General features: G+C 45.4%; 1 protein-coding gene across 1 annotated transcript; it reads left to right on the top strand.

Moving 5' to 3' along the window:
• The first annotated feature begins 94 nt into the window (after positions 1-94).
• Positions 95-5,020, top strand: LOC113429642 (C-type lectin mannose-binding isoform-like). The gene is made up of 6 exons (XM_087969165.1): positions 95-101; positions 520-597; positions 1,254-1,348; positions 2,614-2,754; positions 4,148-4,262; positions 4,839-5,020. The coding sequence occupies exons 1-6, from the start codon at positions 95-97 to the stop codon at positions 4,904-4,906; spliced, it is 504 nt and encodes a 167-aa protein (XP_087825291.1). The 3' UTR covers positions 4,907-5,020.
• Positions 5,021-15,381: the final 10,361 nt, after the last annotated feature.

Raw genomic sequence — 15,381 nt, 5'->3', positions numbered from 1 at the left:
GTTTAGTTGGCCTTCAACACCCCAGGCAAGGACCCAGAGTTGGACTGAAGCTTCCTAAGGGACAGGTGAGTGCTGCTCTCCCACCTGGGTGGACATGGCAGGTGAGGCCTCTGCAGAAGATCATTCCCGTGTCTGTCTCTCTCCATCTAAAGGGACCTCTTCCAGGAGGCTGCAGGCGACGTCCAGGTTGTAGTAGGGAATCTGCTGGTGGGGGTCTCAGGCAGGGAGGAACTGATCTATTGGGGATCTCTATGGAAGAGAAAGACACTTATAGGAGACCCTTTCTAAGGAAGCCCCCCGACCATTATACAGCACTGCAGAATCTACTGTGACCCATCAATGCTGCTGCATGACCAAGGAAGGGGAAATGGGGTCCAGTTGAGCCAATGCAAAATTGTGAGACAAACCGTGGGATTCCCAGCTTGGTCCTGGATTAGATATTGGGTCCCCCTTCCTGATGGAGCCTTACCATGAGCCTAGTCCTCCTCCCACTTCTTCCTTCTTTGTTCTTCTCTGCAGGGAAGGAAGGAAGGAAGACCACGGGGCAATTCATCATTGTGAATCTCAGCTTGCTGGTCATGGCCCTCTCCTTAAGAGGTGAGTTCCACAGGGTCTCTGGGATCCCGAGAGGACAAGTGTCTTGCCTCTGAGCCCCCTCCTGACCTGACCCCTTGGAATCATCTCCCTGAAGTTGCTTTTATTTCTGTTTGGCTTATTATGCAATTTAGATCTCACCCTCTCTCTCTTCGCTGCAAGACTCAGTGCTGATTTCCAAGAATACAAACAAAAATTAATACCACACTTGAAAGCTTGGTAAAAGATCCACGCTTTTATCACGAAACTTTGAGTGCCTCCCACCCCTGAAGCCCATTGAGTAGTTATGGGTCATCCAAGAGGCAATTGCAGATCCTCCAGAACTGACTCATGGAATCCCTATACTTTGTCCCACTCAAAAACCTGTTTCTTGAAAGAATCCATTTTCTGACTTAACATAGTTCACCAAATGATAAATTGACGAAAAGGGACAGGTTCACACAAGACATGAAGCTTCAAGGAACTAAACCAAAGCTAAACCTAGTCAGTTGTTGAACATTCTGCAAATACAGCTGTTCTGATTAAAATTTTCAGTTTCAATTTATTGTCATCAAAGATGTTTGCAACCCAACAGGTTAAGAATGTTCTGCAGACCCAGCTGTCTCCTCCTCCTCTTCTCCTGGCCATCCTCTCATTGGACTTTCTCTCTTCCCACTTAGGAGTGAAAGGCTGTTGTTGTCCCAATGATTGGCTGTCCATGAATGGGTTTTGCTACAAGGTCAATGATGACCTCAAGACCTGGAATGACGCAGAGGTTAGAAGTGTTGTGTGTGTCTGTGAATTTCCTCACCCAGGCATGGGAGAAGTCTAGCCAGAGCCTTGCATAGCTCCCAAGTACACTCTGGCTGGGACGAAGTGGAAGGCCACTAGGGTAGGTGCATGAAAAGGTAGCAAAGAACATGATTCTAGAACAATCTGAAATGCAAGTATTCTAGATGATATACCGGTTTAGGATTTAGAAGCATTGTGTTTTCTGTGAACCCCCTAGCCCAGATACAGGAGAAGTCTAGGGGGAGCCTTGCATTGTCCCCAAGCCCAGTCTGGCTGGAATAAAGTAGAGGTGTCAGGATTATGGCAGTGACCCCCATTTAAATCATGAGCCTTGAGCCAAACTTCCAGAACTTCAAAAGGATTTATTGGGAGTTAACATGTCCGGCACTGCCTGGGTGTAGCCGACTCTGAGGCACATCATTCATTGTCACCCTTGACTCTGGTTTCCCCCCCCCTCCCGGGTGTATCGTAATTCATATCCTCCAATGGTACACATCCATAGCCCAGAGTCATCAATCATGCTCTCCAGTTAGAATTTTGCGCATCAGAAACTTCAGTCACCTAGTTACTATTTCTGAAAACGATTTATGGAATCACTTTCAGTTTGCAAGCTGCCGCACTTGTCCCACCTCCCTTTCTGTTGGCAACTCTAAAAAGACCATAGAAATATTTTACGGGTTGACAGAGGATGCATTAAAAGGTAACAAAGGCCACATTTTTAGGATAGTCTGAAATAAAAGTATTCTCTGGACTATATACTGGTTTAGATTTCCACGACCCATACCTGTTAAGCAGTGTTGAGCTTCAAGGTTGAGTGACCATCTTCTAAACCAGGGGTCTCCAACCTTGGCAACTTTAAGCCTGGAGGACTTCAACTCCCAGAATTGAATTGAAGTCCTCCAGGCTTAAAGTTGCCAAGGTTGGAGACCCCTGTTCTATGCAACAGATTTCCTGATGGTTCACTGGCAATTCTAGCAACATCTCCAGAAACCTCCTTGCTTCTTAAATGATGGAGATTGCAGATTATAAACAAATCATGAATTTAAGTAAAGAATGGTTCAAGAGCTGCAGACTCCAACAAAGACATCTGTAGTGTTCAATAGAGCGAAGATGGTGGCGAGAACCACCTAGAACCAATCAGATCCTTGCTCTTTTCTCAAAGGGGGACACACACACACACACACACATACACAGAAACATTTCTTCTCTGCTGCACTAATGATTTTTTTTTCCTGTTGCCTCTCCCAGATGTTCTGCAGAAAGTTGAAGCCAGGCTGCCACCTCGCCTCCATCCATAGCGTGGCAGAATCAGCTGACTTGGCCGAATACGTCTCCGACTATCTGAAAGGTAGCGGAAATGTCTGGATTGGACTGAACGATCCACGGAAAGTAGGTCCCTTCCTATTGGCAATATTTTGCAATTCATTTGTTATTGTTCCTAAAGGGGATTGTTGAAGGATCTTCCAATGGGAGGAGCCTCTGTGGCGCAGTGGTTAGAGTGCAGTACTGCAAGCTACTTCTGCTGCAGCCAGCTGCTTACAATTTGGCAGTTCAACTCCCACCGGGCTCCAGGTTGACTCCGCCTTCCATCCTTCTGAGGTGGGTAAAATGAGGACCGCTTAGAGAGGGCTGTAAAATCACTATAAAGTGGTATATAAGTCTAAGTGCTATTGCTATTGCTAAGGATTTCTCTGCTAAAAACTTTTGCCTTGGACAGGAACCGTTGAGAGGCTCCAACACTGTTTCCCCTGCCCCCTCACCAACCCTTCCTGCCCAGTTGAAGAACTGACTGCTGTCTTTAAAGTCCCAAAGGGACGGATTTTATCGCAAATTCATCTCGGGATTAGGGCGTCCTCATGCACTCAGGGCTTCCTTCAGCCTGACTCCCTCTTTTCAGAGCATTGAATGGCCTCTGATATTTGTTGAAACTCTGATGGACCAGAAACTCAGGGACTACAGGCCCTGGTGTAGGAGGGCTGTTCTTTCCTCCCCCCCCCCATTTTCATTTTATGCAGAAATTGCTCATTTCTGTTACCGGCAGGTTTCCATCTTGTGCTCTCTTGCATTTTCAATTCCTGAAAAATGCTTGATGATGTATAAAAGAAGAGATGTTTTCCTGGAATTGAGCTCAGTTCCTGGTGACTTTGCAAATAGAAATGTTAATTTATGGCAACAATACAGAAGTAGGTCCCCCACCCCTACAAATTCCCAGGATGCCTTTCAGTCTCCCCTATCTCTCTGGGGTTCTGTTGATGGTCTCCCACCCAAGGACTCATTGACTTTGACCCTGTTGATCTTACTGAGATCAATCAGTGTCAACTGAGTTGGTGATTTTATGGGTACCTCCTAGTAGTTTTCTCTGGATCTCCTGATTGTCACCTATCCAAACATTCACCAAATATAACTCTGGTTTTTAATTAATTAATTAATTTTTTAATTTATATGTGTGTGTGTATATATCTATATCTATCTATTATCTATCTATCTATCTATCTATCTATCTATCTATCTATCTATCTATCTATCTATCTATCTATCTATCTATTTATCTCTATCTATCTATCTATCTATCTATCTATCTATCTATCTATCTATCTATCTATCTATCTATCTATCTATCCTATCCTATCTATCCATATCTATCTATCTATCTATCTATCTATCTATCTATCTATCTATCTATCTATCTATCTATCTATCTATCTATCTATCTATCTATCTATCCCATGCAGAGAGAGATCCCCCTCCTCCGTTGATTAACATGGTTTCCCTCTCATTACAGAAACGCACCTGGGAGTGGTCAGACAGATCCCTCACTAACTACTTCTCCTGGAATTCAGGAGAGCCCAACAACCAACACAACAAAGAGTATTGTGTTGAGCTCTTGACCAAGACAGGTACGCCAAGGTGAAGGGTAGGGCGTCGAAGATGCACTTTTAACAATGGGGACCCATTTCATCCAATTTGGAATGCTCACCCCTTGACAACTGATGACCTTTGTTGACCCCCTTAAATTCTAAACTCTCACAGCCCGACACTCTATACAGCCAAGGGAACGCAAAACACCCATGGGATAAACAAAAATGGAATTCACCATTTCTTCAAAAACCCAAACTTAATTATTACAGCACCATAATTAAACCAACCATCTCCATCTTAACCTACTTTTTGACAGCCATTATTGTTACAGACAGGAACCTTCACTCCCTCTTACCGTCCTCTTTTCCTGGACAGGAAGTCTTCTTCTCAACTAAGAATTCTCTTCTTCCATTTGAAGAAGACCCTCAAAAAGACCCTTGCTGAAGGAAACCCCTGAACACCCCAGAGGCAAATCCTCTTTGCCTTAAAAACTGGGAAACAAAGCATAAGAGTTCACTCCCAACACACATTGTGAGGACCTGTTGGGTGTGTGGGGCAAACAAATGGGAAGGTTGGTCCAAATTGAAAATGAAACCTTCTGTTTTGCTGTCCAGGATATCTCAAATGGAACGATGTACCCTGCGAATCCTTGCATCCCTTCATCTGCCAGTGCAAATTCTAGTGCAAATCGCTCCTTTTCCTGCTCCAGAGTGAGCGAAGCACCTGGTGAAGTCTGGAGAAGCCACCATCTCTGCTCTGCACCCCTCCCCTTAAAGGATGCTTTATGTAGCTTGGATCAGGCCTCGCTCATCCTGATGGGCCAGAAGGTCAAATAAAATCTATCTAGCATGACTGCCCTCCTTTATTCTGCAGAACCAGGACACTGGCTTTATCTCACTTGCCTTGTGGAAAGCAGTTGAGTTTTCTGCAATATCTGCAAATTTTGTGTTGTGTACAAACGTCTACTGGGAAAGAAGCATCTTACAACCCGTTCTGCTGTTGCTTAAAAGCTGCTTCTACAGCTAACAACTCTTTCATTAACAATGTCACAATTGCTTTCTGGAAATGTTAATGCTTTTGAGTATAAGCACAGGGGAGTAACTGCCCCCTTCTTCCTCTTGTAAGAAAACCACTCCTAACACAATGTCTGACTTGCAAATTTAACCCTGGTTAGCTGTTCCAGATCAACTGAGATTGAAGATAGATAGAAGATAGATGATAGATAGATAGATAGATAGATAGATAGATAGATAGATAGATAGATGATAGATGATAGATGATAGATGATAGATGATAGATGATACATGGATGGATGGATGGATGGATGGATGGATGGATAGATAGATGATAGATAGATAGATGATAGATGATAGATGATAGATGATAGATGATAGATAGATAGATAGATAGATAGATAGATGATAGATAGATAGATAGATAGATGATAGATGATAGATGATGATAGATAGATAGATAGATAGATAGATAGATAGATAGATAGATAGATAGATAGATAGACAGATACATAGATGATAGATGATAGATGATAGATAGATAGATAGATGATAGATAGATAGATAGATAGATAGATAGATAGATAGATAGATAGATAGATAGATAGATAGATAGATAGATAGATAGATAGATAGATAGATAGATGATAGATGATAGATGATAGATGATAGATGATAGATAGATAGATAGATAGATAGATAGATAGATGATAGATGATAGATGATAGATGATAGATGATAGATGATAGATGATAGATAGATAGATAGATAATAGATAGATATGGACAGATTGAGATAGAGATAAGAGAGAGAGAGAGAGAGAGTTGCCCTTTGCCAATTTTTCATCTCTGCTCCTGGGACATGCAGAGAGAGGTCCCCCTTCTCCATTGGCTAACGTGGTTTCCCTGTTGGCTCTTGACCATGATCAGAGGAAATTTGGAAGATGACCCCTCTCCCTCACTGTAAACCTCAATCTTCCAAGTAAAAGCCAGATCTTCTAAAACATCTCTATAACTGAGGCGACCTTCTCCCAACATATTTTCAGACATCACTTATCTTCTGGGGTCCTGAAAGACAGTAGAAGGTTATTATCTCCCTTAAAACTGTATTAATCCCAGGTAGTATCAAATGTTGACCTAGTTCTCAATGAAGTTGGACCTTCATATGAGTGAGGTGGGACAACGTTGTACAAATACCTTTAGGGTTCTCCAGAGCAAGGATGGACAGGCCTTTTCTGGGTTGAAGCTCAGAGCAAGTCAAGAATTTTCTTAGGTCTCTGATGAAGGTTCACAAGATGTCCAAAGGGATAATACAGCTGGATTGTGCTCCACATTGACTGAGATAATCGATGGTCCTTCCTGAACGTAAGAAGGCAAAGAACTCAAGTAAAGGAAACATGGCAGCCTTTGATTCAACTGTCCCTTGTTCATGTAAGAGGTCTGTAAGGGGCGTGCATAAGTGCACCATCATGCCTCCCGTCCCTGACCTATTGTCCTCATTTATTTATTTCCTGTATTCTTACTCATGTTTATACTGTACTTATACCTATTATATTGTAAGCGATTGACAAATCAAATAAATAAATAAAATAAAAGAATGAAGGAAAGAAAAAAGGAAGGGGGGAAGGAAGGAAAACAGGGAAGGGGAAGGAAGGAAGGAAAGAAGGAAGGAAGAAGAATAGGGAAGGGGAAGGAGGGAAGGAAAGAAGGGAGGAGAGAAAAGGAAGGGAGGGAGTGGGAGGGAGGAAGGGAGGAAGGAAAGAAGGAAGGGAGGAAGGGGGAAGGAAGGAGAACAGGGAAGGGGAAGGAAGGAACGAAGGAAAGAAAAGAAGGGAGGGAGGGGGAGGAAGGACGGAAGGAAGGAAAGGAAGGGAGAGAATACCCATTCCTAAGAGGTCTGTAAGGGGCCTGCATAAGCGCACGATCGTGCCTACCGTCCCTGTCCTATTGTCCCCATTTATTCATACCTATTTCCTGTATTCTTACTCATGTTTATACTTATATACCTGTTATCCTGCAAGCAATTGACAAATCAAATAAATAAAAATAAATGTGGGGAGTTCCAGGGGGCTGGAGCAATGCTAGGCTAATCCTTCAAGGCTGCCAACCTCTTCTGGATGGCAGCAAAGAGTCTCTGTGTGGGAGATCACTTCTTGGGTGAAAAAAGGGCAGATCTTCTTCTCTGCTTTCCTTCTAAAATGGGTTTTTCCAAGATGCATCCCTCAGTTTTGATAAGTTCATCAAACATTTGAGAAACAAATTTGAGTAGGGATTGCAGGGTCTATCCTTTTATCTCTCCCCCTCCCAGTGTCAGCCTCCTCCTCCTCCTCCTCCTCCTCCTCCTCCTCCTCCTCCTCCTCCTCCTCCTCCTCCTCCTCCTCTCTGTAACCTGATCCCATTATTCAGAGAAGCCGATCCATGGCACAAGGAACTATCCATAGACACACAGAGAGAATAGTTCTTGGTTGTTTTGATCAGAATTAGTAAGATCTAAATTCCCTACGATGAACATTCCATAAACTATAGTCGGATAGAGATAGTTTCTCCATCCAAAAACTACGTTTGTTATGTTTCCATAAATAAATGGGTGAAAGCTACCCAATAAAATGAAGAAAACAGAAAGAAGTCCAGCAAGTGGTTGAAATAAATCAGGCATTCCACCAGTCGATTCACATTTCAAAATAGAAAGTGGAAATTCTGAAAGGGAAAGGGGAAAACACACTTTCACAAAGGTGTGGCTGTTTCCATCCTAGACTGAAGCTGAGGGAGGTGGCTGGTGTTGTGAATCAATAAAAATGAATAACCTAAATGCAAATTAGGGGTTGAAAACCTGCACACTTGATTGGTCCTGATACAACAACTTGGGATTGGGCCAGAACCAGTCCCTGATTGGTCATTTTTGGGACTGTCCTTATTGGTCAGTAGTTGGAACCTGTTGCACATTTTCATTGGTTAATAAGGCAGCAGCTAACCCTATAAAAGGGTTACTGCTGCCCATAGCATTGCTCTGTTATGTCTATCACTTTATTAAAGAGTTGAAGTCACTGGTCAGATGTCTGGTCTCCCTTATTCTCCGTACCTAACACTGGCGACGAAGGTGGGATACGGAGACCGAAGAGCTGACTAATCTACAGAGCAACTAACAGAGCATGTGGTCGAACACGCACCATCAACGGCAACATGGCCAGCGGTGCCGTACCACCCGCTCCATTCAATCCAGAGACTGAAGACTGGGAGGCCTACATGGATCGGTTCCAGATGTTTCTGGAAACCAACTATTTGAAAGATGCAACAACCGGCAAAAAAAGAGCTATCTTTCTAACGCATTGTGGACCAACCGTGTTTAAAATGGCAAAGTCACTTGCCAAGCCAGCAGAGGTAAAAGAGATGGACTGGGACGTCCTCGAGCCTTTACTACGGGCTCACTATGCACCCGCCGTTGCCAACCTTAGTCCGAAGACACGAATATTACCGGAGGGACCAACAGAAAGGTGAAAGCCTTGCTGATTATATCGCGGACCTCCGAAACCTTGGAGGCCTCTGCGGATTCGCAGACTTAGAAGAAGCTCTCCGGGATCATTTGGTTCTGGGCCTAGAAGACGGCACGATCCAGAGTAAAATTATGGCTAAGGGGGACATCAGTCTCACCGATGCCCTTAAAGAAGCCTCGGCAGCAGAGGCAACCAAGAAGTCGGCAGCCCGAATGCGCCGCACCAACGCACCGCTACGTAAACTCGCCACTGATACCTCGCCTCGCACAGAGAGACACCCGGTATCAACTCACCACGAAGACCTAGAGTCCCCATCTGACAGCGATGAGGAAGAGGTCAACCGACTTCGAACGGAGAGAGACCAGTCCTCACAACACTCATTTCAACCGTGTGCCGGCTGTGGAGCAAATCACCCACGATCCGGCTGCAAATTCCTTGACGCACTTTGCCGCCATTGCGGGAGACGCAGTCACATCGCAAAGGTTTGCAGGAGCAAACAGAACTCCAAACCCCGACAGGCCGAATTCCAGTCTTCAGGATTCTTCGGCACACACCGAGAAAAATTGAACCACTCCTACAGAAACAAGCCGTCTGTTAGTGTTTGGGGATTAACCCCTAGCAGAGTATTGCAGCAGTAGTCAAGCCAGGCAGCCAAACGAGAGTGGAAGGGCCCCAGAGTATACACACACTGAACACAAACACTTCTTTGTAGTTTAAATAGTTTTTAATCCATTTAGAGTTTAAAGCATTGTCATTCAGTCCATTAAGTCATTCACAGTATTTCCATCCAGTAAGACTCACTAGTATAGTCCAAGTTAAGAGTCCTTGCAATATCTTTATCAGCCGATAAAGATATCTTCTCCTCCTCCGGTTTCACTCTCCAGAGAAACAAACGCTGGATATTCAACAAGACGTTCAAACAGTAGAACAGTAGAATTACGCAGTAAATCAGCAAACAGTAGCAAACAAGAACAGTTCAGTCACAGGCACTCACAGTCAGTAATCACAGTTAGTCACAGTAAGACACAGTTAGTCGCAGAGGCAGTCGCAGACACAGTTAGTCGCAGTAAGCTTTCCAGCTTCTAATGCTTCCTTATATTGTAACTTCTAACCGCACCCTTAATCGGCTAATTGCCTGCAGCATTGTGCTTAAAGTGATAAGCACTTAAACCATGATATCTAAGTTTTATATATTTATTCACCCAAACCATATTTGGTATCAATGTTATACCTAACACCGTCCACCACTTCCACCAGGTGTGAAGAAACCAGGCGGGAAGAGACCCACCAAACAATCACCATAGGCCACGCTACATCCCTTGATGCTGGGAAAATCCGAGTAAAGGTCGCCATCGAAAACAAACCTTGCGTGATGGAGGTAGACTCGGGATCTTCCCTCTCAATGGTGTCGTGGAAAACGCTCCAACAGCTCCTTCCAACGATTCGCCGCCAAGACCTTAACCCTCAGAGGGTTATACTCAAAGACTATCAGGGCAACCGAATTCCCGCCGCCGGGTCCCGTAGATTCCAGGTCTCATTCAAGGACCGCACCGTCGCACTACCACTGACTGTCGTGGATCGAGACAGGCCTAGTCTTCTAGGCCTGCAATGGTTCAGGCCGCTCGGAATCACTGTAGCCGGAGTCCACAAGGCCAAAAGCGTCGATTGGGAAGAAGCACTCGTGCAAGAATTCCAAGACGTTTTCGCGAACGGACTAGGCAAGTATAAGGGGACCCCAATCTTGTTTAACTTGAACCCTGAAATAGCACCCATCCGCCTTAAGCCGCGTCGGGTGCCGTTCGCCTTAAAACCTAAAATCGACGAACAACTCGATAAGCTGATAGCGCAGGGCGTACTGGAACCCACCGACCACGCCCGTTGGGAAACCCCGATAGTGACGCCTATCAAGCCTGATGGGTCCCTAAGAATTTGCGGAGACTACCGGGCCACATTAAACCACGCACTGCAGCAGAGTGCTTATCCAGTACCGGTAGTACAACATTTACTCCATTCTCTGGGCGGCGGGAAAGTTTTCGCCAAACTAGATTTAGCCCAGGCGTATCAACAACTGCCTGTAGACCCAACCACAGCCGAGGCGCAAACGGTCGTAACACATAGGGGCACATTTAAATGCAACCGGCTCCAATTCGGGGTAAGCGTTGCCCCTGGAATCTTCCAGAGTTTAATGGAAAGGTTGTTACAAGGGATAAAAGGCGTTGTCCCATATTTCGACGATGTACTCATCGCCGCACCTAACAAAGACATCCTAGAAAAATGACTCAAAGAGGTTTTATGAAGATTCCAAAATGCAGGCCTCAGAGTAAAAAAAGATAAATGCCAGTTATGTACCAAAAAAGTAGAATTTTTGGGATACCTCCTGGACAGCCAAGGAATTCATCCCACCGAAGACAAATTACGAGCAATTAAAAAGGCACCCACTCCAAGGAACAAGGCAGACCTACAGGCGTTCCTTGGACTTATTAATTTCTATAATGTGTTTTTACCCCACAAAGCAACAGTGGCTGAACCATTGCATAGACTATTAGACAAAAAAGCAACGTGGGTTTGGGGACAACGGGAACAACATGCTTTCCAACAAGTAAAGAAATTGCTAACGTCTGATTCAGTACTTATGCAGTACAACGAGACCCTGCCACTCACTATCACATGTGATGCATCACCTTTTGGGGTTGGGGCAATTCTGGCCCACGTGTTACCAAACGGAGCGGAAGCCCCCATCGCGTTTTTTTCGCGAACCTTAGCTAAAGCTGAACGAAATTATAGTCAGCTGGACAAAGAAGCTTTAGCTATTGTTGCTGCAGTTAAAAGATTTCACGAATATGTTTATGGCCGTGCATTTACAATAATCACTGATCATAAACCGCTACTGGGGATCATTGCGGGTAATAAACCAACCCCGTATATATTGTCCCCCAGAATGACCCGTTGGTCTGAATTCCTGGCGGCCTACAACTACACCTTGCAGCACCGCCCGGGGAAATCGATTCTCCACGCCGATGCATTGAGCAGAACACCGCTCCCAGACGCTGTTGTGGATCCAGCCCCAACCCTCTCAACACTACAGATTGAAACTCTACAGGCACCACCCTTGACGGCTAGAGACATTGCTTTTGAAACAAAACGTGACCCAGTTCTGCAACACATACTACGCTGGGTTGAACGGGGGTGGCCGACGGACCAAATTGCACCTGAATGGGCGCCTTTCAAAGCCCGCCAAACCGAGATGTTTTCCCAAAAGGGCTGTATCTTGTGGGGCGATCGAGTCGTAATCCCTAGCAAATTGCAACAGACTGTGTTGGCGGTATTGCATGAGGGACATCCGGGCATTGTGCGGATGAAATCACTCACACGCAGCTATGCTTGGTGGCCGGGAATCGACAAAAGAATCGAGGCCTGGGTCGCTACGTGCCAACGTTGCCAGGACGTCAGCAACGCCCCACCTAAAGCAAGCCCAACCGAGTGGGAAACGCCGAGGGGACCATGGTCCCGTATTCATATTGACTTTGCGGGGCCTACCAAAGGTCACACTTTCCTGATTACTGTCGACGCCTATTCTAACTGGCTCGAGATTCATCGAATGCACACAACTACAACCGACTCAGTTATTAATAAATTAAACAGACTATTTGCCACGCACAGGTTTCCGGACGTGTTGGTCTCGGACAACGGCCCACAGTTCACTGCATTGCCCTTTGAACAATATCTGGCTGATCGGGGCATCCGCCATGCGCTGACCTCGCCAGCGCACCCTGCGGCGAATGGACGTGCAGAACGCATGGTACAATTTGTGAAAAAGACCCTTCACAAAATGGAATTTGGCAACATCGACGAGAAAATCAATCGAATCCTCTTATTGCAGCACATCACGCCCCACAGCGTGACCAACAAAACACCCGCTGAACTTCTTATGGGGCGGAAAATACGATCGCACCTTGACCAGCTCCACCCCACTTTCGCACTGGAAAAACCTTTCAGCTCCAGCAGCAAATGCCGGGAATTTAAGGTAGGCGATTTAATCTTTGCCAAAAACTTTTCCAGCGACCCGTTATGGATACCCGCAACCGTTACCCACCTCACCGGGCCTAGATCTTACCGCCTGCTAACAGACGATGGGAGGGTGTGGAAACGCCACATAGACCAACTCCGATCGAGATTACCACCCAGCGGCCATGACTCCCCCGGTTCACCAACTCAAGGGGGAGGGAGTATCGAGGAAATTGACTTTGATACAACTAATAGCAGGTCAACGGGAGCCCTACAGCCCAGCGAAACACCGGAACGTGAAGCGGGGAGGGAGTTGATGTCTTCAGGGAACTTTGATATGGGGGAAAACGAACTGCAAAACCCCGAAGAAACGCGCAGTAGCAGAGACAACCACAGTGAATGCAGCACGGAATTGCCGTGCAGCGAAATAGAACTTAACAATGGTCATCCAAACGCTCCACCGGAACCGGACATTAGACAAAACCCGGTGGAGCCTCAGAAATCATCCAGGCAGACCAAACGGCCTGCCTATCTTGAGGATTTTATCACAGCTCCCCTCAAACGGAACCCAAGGGGGAGGGGTGTTGTGAATCAATAAAAATGAATAACCTAAATGCAAATTAGGGGTTGAAAACCTGCACACTTGATTGGTCCTGATACAACAACTTGGGATTGGGCCAGAACCAGTCCCTGATTGGCCATTTTTGGGACTGTCCTTATTGGTCAGTAGTTTAAACCTGTTGCACATTTTCATTGGTTAATAAGGCAGCGGCTAACCCTATAAAAGGGTTACTGCTGCCCATAGCATTGCTCTGTTATGTCTATCACTTTATTAAAGAGTTGAAGTCACTGGTCAGATGTCTGGTCTCCCTTATTCTCCATACCTAACAGCTGTTTTGTTTGTGTTTCAACTGTGCCTGTGTTTGCAGTTGGCTTAGGAGTGTTTAATCTGCACTTATTTTTGACCTTTTCCTTAATCTTTATTTGTACAGCAAATATATATCAATATTAACTTCTGATTCTCAGGAACAATAAAGAATTGCCCAATCAATCAGCCAGCATTTCCACCATTAACCCAAATAAAAAATAAGGTTAACTCTGACCTTTATTTCCTGATTTTTCAACCTCAGATGCTTTGTGTGACACAGCTGAGCTTGAAAAAGCAGTGAAAAAGTGGCTTTTCAAATGCTGTGCACCCGTGTGCAGTGCTTCTCAGCTGTCCGGGCGGCACAGCTTAAGGTTTTTTACACACGTGCGCAGCAAAATATAATTACCGAACTGGTAGTAATGCCGGTTGAATCCCACCCCAGCCTCCCCCCATTATTTCTTGTCCTGCCCTCAGGTCCTTTGGAGAGTAAGTCAACTGCCTCTTCTCCTTGACAGCCCCTGAGGCACTAATACCACTCTGTAGAGCCTTAGTAAGGCTACACCTACAATATTGGATCCAGTTTTGTAAAAAAGATATTGAGATTCTAGAAAGAGTGCAGAGAAGAGCAAGAAAGGAGATTAGGGCAGGGGTGGGATTCGACAGGGTTAGCTACCGGTTCAGTGATATACGAGGTTCGGTGATTTACGATGTGCTTCCCTGTGCGCCTGTAAATCATCATCAGCCTGGTGTCTGGACAGCTGAGCAGCGCTGCGTGCAGAGAAGCAGCCTTTTTTCCTGCTTTTTTTAACTGCAGCTGTGCCTCGCACGGCAGCTGAAGTTGAAAAAGCAGGAAATAAAGGTCAGGTAAGAGCCCAGGTGGGCGAGTGGGCAAAAATCAGCTGACATAGAACCGGTTCTATGTCTGCTGCTCTTCAGAGCTACCAGTTCTACAGAGGTGGACAGAACCGGTAGAAACCCACCTCTGCATTAAGGGATTGGGGCTCAAATATACGATTAACAGCTGCAGGAACTGGACCTGGCTAGTCTACGGAAGAGAAGGATCAGGGGAGACAGGAGAGCATCTTCCAATAGTTGAGGGGCTGCCCCAGAGAGGAGGAGGGGGTCAAGCTATTTTCCAAGGCACCCAAAGGCCAGACAAGGAACAATGGATGGAAACTGAACAAGGAGAGATTCAACCTGGAAATAAGAAGAAATTTTCTGACAGTGAGAACAATCAACCCGTTGAACAGAAGTTGCCTTCGGAAGTTGTGGGAGCTTCATCACTGGAGGCTTTCAAGAAGAGAACTGGACTGCCATCTGTCAGAAATGATGTAGGGTCTCTTGCTTGGGCAGGGGGTTGGACTAGATGACCTACAAGGTCCCACTCCAACTCTCTAGACCAATCTCATTTACTGTGTCATAGAAATCTAACTTCTGCAAACACCCTTCCCCTTGGCCTCTTGCCCTCCTAACCACCAGAAAAGCACTTAAGGCCTGTTTTTTGGCCAAGTGGTGAGCTAGGATAGGGTGGGCTAGGATAGGGTGGGCAAGAGGATTTAAGGAGGGGCTGCATGAGGAAGTTCACTTCGGTGCCCGGTTGTTAATGTTTATTGTGTTTAAAGATGTGTGTCTGACGTTGTCTTACTTTGGACCGAGAATTAATCATGAGGTGGGCAGCTCTATGACAGCTTTAAATAAAATAAATAAACTTATAAGGCCAAGTCATTGCCAGGAAATCAATTCTGATGTTTTTATCTGTTGCTAAATCTTTAGTGCAAACA

This window comes from Notechis scutatus, chromosome 6 (assembly GCF_049901735.1).
Source record: "Notechis scutatus isolate UNSWTSFEM ecotype Mainland chromosome 6, rNotScu1.2, whole genome shotgun sequence".
Classification (NCBI taxonomy): domain Eukaryota; kingdom Metazoa; phylum Chordata; class Lepidosauria; order Squamata; family Elapidae; genus Notechis; species Notechis scutatus.
This window is presented reverse-complemented; position numbering and strand designations above follow the sequence as displayed.